A 12,121-nucleotide genomic window follows, 5' to 3' on the forward strand; every position below is an offset into this window, starting at 1 on the left:
CTGGCTAGCTTAGACAGGACAGATAGACATTTTAAGTTAACAGAAAAATGAGCGACAAAGTGACAACATGACATATCAATACTTAGTGGTAATGAAGTAATGAGTTGAGGTAGTGGAAGGAGAAACAGTAAGCAGTAAACGTTCCTTATAATTAGCAGCAAAAATAAAAATAGTTTGTGCAATGAACAAGCAATAAATATTATGCAAAAGAGCATTTATAGGTTGGTGTGTACAATAGCTGTTGGTTGTTGATCAGTGTGTTGCACGTGTGTTGATTTATCAGTCCAGTCTCAATGTTTTGAGGTAGTTGAGTTAATCTGAGGTATATTGCATGCGTGTGTGTGTGTGTGTGTGTTTGTGTTTATCAGTCCAGTCCCTTTTTGTTGAGAAGACTGATGGCTTGTGGAAAGAATCTGTTGCACAGTCTGGATGTGGGTGCCCGAATGCATCGGTACCTTTTTCCAGATGGCAAGAGTGAGTGTGATGGGTGTGTCCAATCAGCCACAATGCTATTGGCTTTGCGGATGCAGCAGGGATAGGGGGCAGAGAGTCTCTGATGATCTTCCCTGCTGTCCTCACTATCCGAAATAGAGTCTTGCCGTCCACAATGGCACAATTCCCAAACCAGACAGTGATGCAGCACCTCAGGATGCTCTTGATAGTCCCACTACAGAAGGTGGTAAGGATCGGTGGTGGAAGCTGGGCCCTCCTCAGCCTTCTCAGGAAGAAACGACGCTGGCTTTTTTGTGCAAGGAGGTGGTATTGAGGGACCAGGTGAGGTTTTTTTCCAGGTGGAATGGTAGTAGTAGCTTTAATGTGGGAGCCCCCTAGTGACGGAGAGGAATTGGCCATGACTAAATTAGGTAGAAAATCAGGAAAAAATCCAAAAAAATAATAAAAATTTTTTTCAATCGTTGTATTGTCCACTCCCAATGTATTTGCTATCACTCTGATGCTTGCTGTTGTTGTTGATGATGTTTTTTCAGCCTAATGATGGTCTTGTTCACTTGCATAAATACCGCTTAGGACCTACAGTAATGCTGAAATCTTTAGTGAATTCATTCTTATTTGTATGACTGTGGTAGGACTTCCGGTAAACACTCACACACACGCACACTACAAGCAATTTGAAAACACCAATTAGCCCAATCTGCATGTTTTTGGACTATGGGAGAAAAGATTTGAAATGATTTCAAATTTGTATGAAAAGAAGTGCAATATTTTGCCCAGCATGCCATTGACACAACCTTTTTGGATTTCTTTATACAAAATTGAATCTGCAACCTCCAACAACACCAAGCTTAATAACATTATCAGCATTCAAACTGCTATAAAAAAGACAAATGTTTATAGAGTAAATGGATGGTTTGCCACATGTTCTTTAAATACTGTTTTTTTCAAATAATGATTGTTTCATTGTCTTCTTTTATTTTATTTTGTCTATTGTTTTTTTTTTTATAAACAACCCAATATTACCTACCATTTAAGTGATCTTCATTATTTTTATTCAAATTAGTTTTTTATTTTTAGCCACATTTTTTGTGATGTTTATGGTTCAGCTTTTAACAGTGCATTAGACAGTTCTTAACCCAGATCCAGTAATTTCAACCCTTTTCAATTGCTTTAATTTTTCTCTTACCTTAAGGAATGATGATAATATGACCTATCTGAAATGGTTACTTTTTTCTGTCTCTGTAGTGTTCATACTGTAACAGCTGGTGGTGTACTCTTACAGTATGTCGTTTTCTAATTGTTGATTATTGTCCTATAACAGCGATTCCCAAAATATCATATTCCTTTTAAACCATAGCAAAGTTTGCCACTTACAAAAACATTCTATTGTTTTCTCATCTTATCATTACACATAGTTTTTGTGGAACATTTATAAAACAAGTTAGTGCCTGAGATTATTTCCTTTTTGTCTGCCTTCATCCTTTACCATATTACAGATTACCTGCTTGTTCTTCATTAAATAACAGCTATTTCTATTCTGTTTATAAGTTTAGATCATGTAGAACATATTCAAATGTCTGCGAAATAAAGGAACAATGATTTATTCAACTAATTCCACTCACTCACTTATTGTCTATACCGCTTTATCCTGTATTCAAGGTCGCAGGTGGCCTGGAGCCTTTCCAGGAAGACTTAAAGCACGAGATGGAGTACACCCTGGACAGGGTGCCAGTCCATCTCAGGGCACACACATACACACACTACGGGCAATTTGGGAATGCCAGTCAGCCTAATCTGCAGGCCTAACCCTGTGGGTGCAAGGCGACAGTGCTAACCACTACACCACTGTGCTGCCCAATTGAGTCCATTAATTCTTTAAATACCTGTGATTTGCAATGCAACCAAAGTATTGTCAAAGCTTCTGCTATAGGCAATTAATCAACAGCTTTTAAATCATTATCATTTCGAATTCAGCAACATGGTAGTATATTGAATCTTAATAAATATTAAGGGCTGTTTTAATGAAGATAAATTATCAGTGGCATGGACAGTAAAAAAGCACTTTGGACAACTATTTAAAACGTAGGATGTGTTGCCTAGACAAAAGTTATATAAAAAATGCCTGAAAATAGTAACATAGGCCCTTTAAATATAGCTTTGTCATGACACGCGTGTTAAATGGCATCACTTTGCCCTGTAGTGTCACTGTTACAGTCCACGACAAAGACAAGCTGACCTGCAGGCATCGTGTGCCAGGCCGCTACTGCACATTACTGTGATGTTTGCTTACATAAAACATGATGGTAGGTCATCTGTGATCCTCTCTATCTCTGTAGAAATGTACTTGAATTTAAGGCAATATGAAAAAAAAAAACTTTTTTTGATTGGTTAATTATGGAAAAATATTCAAATATGTTTCTGAATATATGTGTTTAGAGAACGAGGATTTCTTGGTCAACACAAGTTGCTCCATCATTTGCCTGCTGCAGTATTTGAGATTTAAGCTAGGATTACCTCAGTCAGGTAAGTATACACATTCAAAACATGTTGTTGGACATTTTTCTCTATTCTTTATAAACACATTTAAGTAACATACTTAAACAATACAGCACATTTGCACATTTTTTGTAGTAAGCAATAAACAAGTTCCTTATAGTTTAGAAAATAATAAATATTCAGAATTGTATAAACAAGACATATACAAGAGATTTAACACCTAACACCAACTTTTGTAAATCATCCCATACAACTGTAAACATACACTTCCATTTTTAGAGGGATTTTGCAGCAGAATTATTGAAAGAAAATACAATTCTGACAAAAACATCATGTACTGTAATAGCAAAACTTCCTCGACACATGTAAATGGAAATGATCTTGAAGTGAAGAAATGTGTAATGAATCTCATTTTTACAGCTGACCTTGATGTAAATATTTCAAGCTTGCAGTTTACTCATACCTGCTGGTGTCTACTTACACCCGTGGCTCATCCAGCATTAATGTAGCACCCGTGTCATTAATGTTATTTGTTTCACGCTCTGCCTAATGAAAGGTGCGAAGAGACACCTTGATACAATATCCCCAAAATAGGTTCCAGTATAATCACCTGCTTGTGTGTGTGTGTGTGTTTTAGAGTTAGTAGATCTGTGTGATGAAATGGGGACACTGCTGTTCATGTTCAGACACCTCCAGGATTATGCCAGCCAAATATTAACCCCTCGCAACACTTACATAGTGTGCACCATCAATCGTAAGTTCCTATTTTTAAAGACTTTGTTTTGAATCAGAAGCCTTTCATTCATTTTTTTTGAAAAATTATTTTTCACTATGCTAAAAATCATTTTGCATTTTCTCCTCTTTACTTTAGGTGGTTCTGATGGAACATATGTCTCCATCACCCCCCATAAGGAAAATCCTGACGTGCTTCTACAGGGTAATATATCGCATATATGCAATTCATATAATTGATTGCACAGATGCATTAATAGTAAATTACTTACATTCAAAGGGCCCCTTTATTAGAGACACATGCCAATACTACTGTAAGTAGAAGCCTTAAATATTTGTGGCATGGATTCCACAAATTGCATAAGTGCTGCAGATTTTACCAGCTGTAGTTTTTTTATGCGTTGAATAGCATCCCAGGGCTGATCTTGTGACTATGGAGGCAATTGAAGAACACCAAACTCTTTCTACATTCATAGAAATCATTTGTGATCACTTGTACTTTGTGTCATAGACCCTTATCAGGGAATTACTCATTTTAAGACGGTTAACTGAGGTTGAGTGACGCATGTGGAAAGGAGTGATACTCGTAAACAGTAGTCTGTGGCATTCAGATGTGTGTCAAAAATATATGTGCATCTCCAGCACCAGCCTAATATTTTACAACAAGGCAGGTTGGATTTTTTTTATAGCACATCCTCTTTAAGGTATGTTTTCCAGCTCACCACAGATTTAGAGTATGAGATTTTTTTGTCATTTTATCAGCTTGCATTCATCTGACATTCTCTGTTGACCTCTCATATCAACAAAATGTTTTTACATGCAAAACTGGATTTGATTGTTATTGTTATTATTTGCATCATTTTGTTCAAATGATACTATTGCAAAAAAGATCCCAGAAGATTAATATTTTCTATCTGCATTCATGCAATGGTTAAAGTCACTGAAATAACATATTCCATGCATATATTTTAGATGTTAACACTAACTGAGGCACTGGTATCCTTATGATATTATGTATTGCACTTTTGCTACATGATTGGCCGACTAGATAATTGCATGAATAAGCAGGTGTGCAAGTGATTCTAATAAAGTAGCTGGTGCTTGGATATTTAGGGCCCAAGCACTATTACATTATAATATGTGAAGGACCCTCTTGTTCTTCAAAGAATTATTAATATTTTTATTATGTTTGTTAGGTTATTATTATTATTACAATTATTATTTGATTAGGTTTGTTCTATTTTCAGCAGTGCTCCAGAATCAGTTGGTCAGTCTAGAGCAGACCCGTCGTAAGAACCGTCATTTTGTGGCGAGACGTAAAACTTCGGTACGGATTGTGGCTCAGAAACAGCCTGTCAGACCACGTAATCCCACAAACAGATGAGGTTTCTTGTCTCTGTGGTCATATTTTTTTTAGTACTTCCAGTCTCCTTCTAGAAAAGAGCTTATTTTATCTATCTTATTTTACCAAAATTCCCATCTAAAGGTTTTCTTTTTTCATGCTTCACAGTAATTCAAATTAATTGTTCAAATTGATGTTTAAATTTAATAGTAAGTAGTTGCACCAAACTAAAAAGGGGCCAATACTTATATAAACCCAACTAACACTACACTACCAGTCAAAAGTTTGGAAACGCCTTCTAATTCCTTGGACTTTCCTGATTTTTATTTTATTTCTAATGCTGAAGCCATCCAAAATATGAGGTAATCACCTTAATATTGACATGTGCTGCTTATGATCTGTAAAGCCTTCATAACAGCTCTAATCTGAGGTGCTGTAAATTGGTTATTTTTGAGGCTGCTAACTCTAAATGCAGTAAAAAAAACTGCTTTACAGGTATGTTTTTTTATGAGAGCCAGTTTCATCATGTTGCTTGATGGGTTTTGCAAATGCACTTGACAATTCTGTTCTTGCAAGAACTGTTCCAGAACAGCTGACCTTTATGTCTTACAATAACAACTAGTTGTTGTTGTTGTTGTTACTTAATTATCTAATGCCACAAGTATTATTTCATAGTTCAAAATCTCCAGTATTGTTCTGAAATGTAGAAAATAAATCCAAACTTGTGTACAAACCTTTGACTGGTTCTGCCCGAGATCATAACACCCCCTCCTGAGTGATTTTTCTATGGCCACACAGCTGTTTAGTCCCAATCACATTGTGTGTGCATGTATGCTCTTATTAAACATAGATATGTTTATTCTTGTTCATTTTTACTTTGCACCTTTACCATTATTTAAGTTATCTCCATTCATGATTTCTTTTCTGAAAACTTACAGATTGTATGTAAATTAGGTGCCAGTTGAATCATTTAATTCATTCAGAGAGTTTAAACTCACCAATCTAGAGCATGTCTAATTAAATGATTGAAAATGGAAGGATCTATATAAAAAAAGAACAGTACAAACTCTAAGTAACGTCACCCAGAGTGGGGTTTTAAAGCTCAATTGTGGGAGCTGTGGTCACTATCTTGGAAGGTGCTGACTCCACCTAAATCACAGTTAATCCATAAATGAGCAAATTGATAGAGCCAATGGACCCTACCTGTTGAACAGGTAAAAAAAAAAAAAACAGCTACTTACCTCAGTTACTACATGCTAGCTAGATTAGCTTTAGTTTAGCTAAAATGCTAAGGTGGCTAATCTTAATTTACTGTATGTGCTAACACAACTTGACTTGCATTTGACTAAACTTCATCATCATGACCCTACATGACATCCCATGTGAACTTTATTTCATGTGGTAAGTTAAATTACAACTAAATGTCAAATTCACTGATTGATTTCAGTTAGCCGATTAGCTTTGTGATGCATAGCAGAAAGCTAGTGGTTTGACACCTGTTATTCAGCTGTCATTCAAACCATGCCCATAATGCATGCATAAATGTTGTTGTTATTGCAGTACTAGGCTGCAAACGTGTTTAGATCTGTTTTGAAGTTTGACATTTTAACCCTGGTATCTATAGGGTATGACTCACTTTTGGAGCTCTTTTGCACATTTTGCACTTCTGCTTTAAACTCCTTTTTCAGAATTTGATGTTGCCACTTGAATAGAGACATAGTTGGATGAACTGGAGTGGGGTACAGTAAGTGCCTCAAAAGCTTTTACGTTCTTTCTAGATACTTTTAACAGTGACATTAAGCACTTGATGTTCAGTATTTGCCTGTTATGACTATTTTTCTAGTATTCTTGCAAGCTAATGTTTGTTTGCTGCTGACTCTTAGCAACCTAACTTTATTCACAGCATGCATTACAGCAGAGTTTAGCTTTGTACCTCATTTAAAAACACATCAGATTATATTTGATCATTTCCTAAGATTTATATGAAGTAAATTTGGTTTTGGGAGAGGCCAAACACAAATATCAGTAGGCTTGGGTGTCACTCCAGGCCTGACACATCAAAGACTGTATAGAGTGTTACATTATAAGAACATTATAATTAAAATTTATTAAACAAATTATAAAATACATTATAATTAGCTAGTATCAGTAACTATCAGTACCAAGTGTTAAACATCATTAATAAAACCTAGCTTTAAGAAAAACATAAAAGCTTCAGTGGCACTTTTTTACTCCAAGCAACTCCTTTAACTTCTCCTCAATTCACCTCATAATCATGGCAAAGAGCCTGGCTAAATGCAAGGTTTGACTACTTTCCTCGACAATACCAAAACAGACAGCTTTGACCTAATTTACATAAAATTTGTATTTTTAAGATTTACATTTTGAGGTTGTTTGTAGTTTTTAAGTCTAAATCTTACCCCTAGCAAGTTTAAAATAAATGGAAATGTATACACCACAGAAAAACTATGACTTGTAACTTGTCTATAATTCATGCCATATGTGTTTTATGATATACATTTTGTGACATATCTATACATATTCAAACAAACAAAGTTCATATTCATGTACGTTTGTCAGCTTTCAAGCTTCATAAAAAATATGAAAAGGTGTACAGGCTGTGAATACTTCTGTGAAGCACTGTATACACTGCATATAAAGTGTTATTGCATATATTTTTACATTTAACATCACATGAATGTTTCATTTCTGGTGACCAAGGTCAAGTGGAATTAGCCTGTAAATAAAGTAATTATTAAATTATGTTAATTGACATCTAAATTGTTTTCCATACTAATTTAGGTTATTGACCACATCATACCGATACACTAAAGATATTACATGTGTTCATAATTACTAACATAATTAAATGTTTATTAAAATGTAGTAATATAATGTAGTTTATAAAAAGTCCACACAAATCACATTAAAATTATTTATTGCAAAAATGAAAATTTTCAAATGTACACTTTTTTGTCTTTGTTTAAGTCTCTTTCATAGTTGACGTGTAATGATTTCTGCAGTTCCTAGAAGTTCACAGTTTTCAGAAAACTTATTTTTTTCATAAAAGGTTGTTTTTTTGATGTCACATCCATGAAGTTGATAAAGTTGCAAGATATTTTCAAGGTGTACATGATTAATGACTTCTGAGGATTTGCTTGTTTTGAGCTAAATAGATTACATTAAAAGCTATGCAAATTATTTTACTTTACCAGGCATGTCTATGCTCCAAGACTTTTATGTTCATCAGTGAGCCCAAATGTCATATCCATAATGTTGGAATTACAGTAACTCTATTTTACTGTATGTACAATACTAGTCAAATGTTTGGACACAAGTGGATTTATTTTTCTACATTTTAGAACAATACTGGATTTTTTTTTACTATAAAATAACACATACAGTATAGCATTAGGTAATTAAAATGACAACAACAGTGAAAGTTTTCATTTGTTATTTTAAGACACGAACGTCAGCTGTTCTGGAAAGGTTCTTGCAAGAACAGTATTGTCAAGTGCATTTGCAAAACCCATCAAGCACCATAATAAAACCGGCTCTCAAGAAGACCATCCCAGGAAAACAAGTCCAAAAGTGACCTCTGCTTGACCCCAGATTAGAGCCGTTATGAAGGCTTTACAGAGCATAAGTAGCGGACACATCTCTATATCAACTGTTTAAAGGAGATTATTGCATATATTGGATGGCTTCAGCATCATTTTATAATGTAGATCAAAATGAAAATCAGGAAAGACCATGGATTTAGAAGGTGTGTCCAGATTTTGACTGGTAGTGTGTCTTGATATGATGTCTATGTATTTGAGGTGTGCCAGTTATAAAGTGTGTAGGAGCAGTATTAGTTTTTCCAGTGTTATTTTGTTTAGGCCTTTTATCTCCATCCTCCATCTTACTCTACTTCTGAGCACCAGTAGACCTGCTTTGACATTTAATAACAGATGATGTCATCAAAGTCAGCTGTGATTGGTTTGTATGAATACCTGTTTGTTACCACGCATCCACTCAAGCTGGGAGTAAATTGATGAAACGCTCAAGGCGCACATTTATATTTAGAAAGGTGTAGGCAAAGGTGTTGTGCCAACATTTATGCTCGTTTCCATATATGCTTAATTCTGCCAGCTTGAATGAGTAGATGTGGATTTAACATCTCATGAAGGCAAAAACCTTTTAGATAAAGAGCCTTATAGACATCTCAACCCACAACTGATCCCTTATCTTATATTTCTGTCTTCTTTCCTTCAGTCATGAATGTGGTTGTAATTTTCGGTAAGAACTCAGTCCTGAGTGTGGGAGCATTTTTGCTGCTCCAGACATATTTCTGCAAAATGTGGGTGGAATGCAGCTGTGCAGCAGTAAGTGAAATGTCAGCGAGCATCTTTGTCTTTTGTGAGTCTGGTGATCGTGTAGAACTATTTTTCCCTCTGATCTTTCAAAACAAGTTGTTTGGTTTTATGAAATGTAGAAATCTGGAGAGTGTACAGGGTTAAGTGGTGACTGACATGCTCAGTTAGATATCAGCAGTAAGCTGAGGTAGCACTTACAGTATTGTACACTGACCGGGTGGTAAAGTGGTTAGAATGCAACAACAACTTTTTTCATGAAGGAAGTGAAAATAAAAAAAAAAAGACACCATTGCAAAATCAATTCCATAATCACCATAATACATGGTGTTGTCAATTCTTCTATTTGGATATTAAATGGGGAAATATGCAAAAATAAGGAAGCTGATTTTTTAGTTTGATTTCTAAAAATGACGAGGATAACTAAGTCCTGATCTAAGTACTGTATACAAAAATATTATTCATAACACTCACTTTCTTAATGAATGTCATTTAACATACAGTATAATCTTTATTAATTGTGTTTTCCTCACCGATTTCTATAAACATCAAAACAGTATACTTTCAATAACAGTGTTAATAATAATAACAATCATTCAATTTTTGGATAAACTCATTTGAATCCCCATGGTGCAAATTAGAGTTACTCTCTTGTAAACCATCCTGTATATTAGCTCTACTTTGCACTTCATTTCCAATCAAACCTGCTCAATACACTGATAACCCAGTGGTACTTAATACACTTAAGATTTGGTATCAGTTTAGACGCCACTTTAAATTTGGATCTGCATCAGCAATGGGTCCATTGCATAAAAATCATTTGTTTCCCCCGTCACTTTTAGACTCAGCATTTTTATCATGGCACGACAAAGGCATCACAAATTTTTATAATTTGTATGAAGATGGAGTATTTAAAAGTTTTGCTAGTCTGTCCTCGGAGTGTGAGCTGCCTGCATCTCATTTTTTCCGTTACCTGCAAGTTCGCAACTTTGTGTCCAAGCGTTTTCCTAATTTTCCTTCTATACCTCCCAGGCAGCCCTGGGAAAGTCTGATTACATTTAATCCATATCAGCGAGGTGTGATATCAAGAATCTATCATTTTATTTTATCTTATGGTAATTGTAAAATCGCTAAAACCAGAGCTGCTTGGGAAAATTAACTGTCATGCACACTCGGAACGCGACCAGCACTAGGACCCGGAAGTGAAGCGGTCGCGAATCAGGAAGTATAAAAGGAGTAAACAAACCATAGCATCTTGCTCAGTCATTGAGTTTGGCCCATGTCTCGTCGGAATCGTTCATCGAATCGTGAGTACTCACTTTATTGGTCTTGCTTTCTGATTGAGTGTGCATTTATAGGACGCGGGTTAGATTCTGTCTTTCCCTTGCTCCCCATTTGTGAGAGTCCTTAGATTAAATAGCGTGATTATCCTGCCTACTCGTGTTCTTCCGCGTTTGGGTTTACCATTCACGCTACAAAGGGCTAACCGCTAAAGCTAAGTCTTCTGGTCACCTCAGGTTAGTTCTTGACAGAATGACTGAGCCCTCCGCAGTGAACCCAGCGGATCATGCGCGCCTCTGCGATGTGGTAGATCAGCAAGCCGAGCTGATCAACAAGCTAACCGGGGAGATCGCTAATCTGCGCCTGGGCCACCAAGACGTCGCGGCCTTGCGATGTATTTTTGGCGCTTCCGGATAAATGGGATGGCACGGACGGGAAGTGCAGTGTGTTTTTAACAGCGCTTGATCTGGTGTTTGAGCTGAATTCCAACAGGTACTCCACCGATCGGCTACGCATCACGCTTCTGGTTTCGTTGCTATCCGGGCAGGCAGCTGAGTGGGCCACGGCAGTGCTACGAGCAGATACAGATACCGCCCACTCGTACAACGAGTTTACCCACCAACTCAAACTCACCTTCGAACACCCGAGGTGGAGACCGACACTAAACTTTACTATCTGCGGCAGGGAGGATCGTCCGTGAGCCGGTACGCCGCTGGGTTCCGGACTCTCACCGTGCAGACCGACTGGGGGGATGCCGCGCTCCGGACATCCTTCTTTGAGGGACTGGTTTCACGAATAAAAGACGAGCTCGTCGGGCGGGAGCTTCCCGCCACACTGGAGGGATTAATCCAGCTCTCCCTCGGTATAGACCAAGGCCTTCTCTCTCGCACAAAGCCAGCCCCAAGGACCCTGCTGCCTGCACCCACCTTCTCCTACACCTCACCACGACCACCTACAGCCTTCACCACCACCACTACCGGACCTGTCGGATCTCCACCTCCTGCCGTGGTTGACACCGGAGCCGGGGAACCCATGCAATTAGGACGCACCTCCCTGACCGTGGCGGAACACGAACGATGGTACAGAGAGGGGTTATGTGCCTATTGTGGGTCAGCGGCACATCACCGGGGCGATCTGTCCAATTCGCCCGGGAAACGCCCAGCCCCGGTGAGTGCGAGGAGAGACTCACCGGGCCCTCTCCACCTCTTCACCACGACCAACGCCACCATCTCACGTCTCACGGTCCAGGTAATTCTCCAATTTGGCCACAAACGAGTTCGAAGTACTGAGTTCATCGATTCCGGTGCCGCTGGTAACTTCATTGACTCAACTTATGCCAAAGAATTGGGGATGAAGATCGAGGCGTTATCCCAGCCGGTTCACATCACTTCAGTCGACGGTCGGCCCCTCTCATCCAGCCCAACTCACCAGACCCAACTTATCACCTTCATAATCGATCAAC

At 37.7% G+C, this 12,121-nt stretch overlaps 1 protein-coding gene across 1 annotated transcript; it reads left to right on the forward strand.

The window, feature by feature from the left end:
* The first annotated feature begins 2,731 nt into the window (after positions 1-2,731).
* c10hxorf65 (chromosome 10 CXorf65 homolog) lies at positions 2,732-5,065 on the forward strand. Its single transcript, XM_053505528.1, has 5 exons — positions 2,732-2,756; positions 2,890-2,976; positions 3,587-3,703; positions 3,821-3,886; positions 4,929-5,065. Exons 1-5 carry the CDS (start codon positions 2,732-2,734, stop codon positions 5,063-5,065), a joined length of 432 nt encoding a protein of 143 aa, XP_053361503.1.
* Positions 5,066-12,121: the final 7,056 nt, after the last annotated feature.

This window comes from Clarias gariepinus, chromosome 10 (genome assembly GCF_024256425.1).
Source record: "Clarias gariepinus isolate MV-2021 ecotype Netherlands chromosome 10, CGAR_prim_01v2, whole genome shotgun sequence".
Taxonomy (NCBI): Eukaryota; Metazoa; Chordata; class Actinopteri; order Siluriformes; family Clariidae; genus Clarias; species Clarias gariepinus.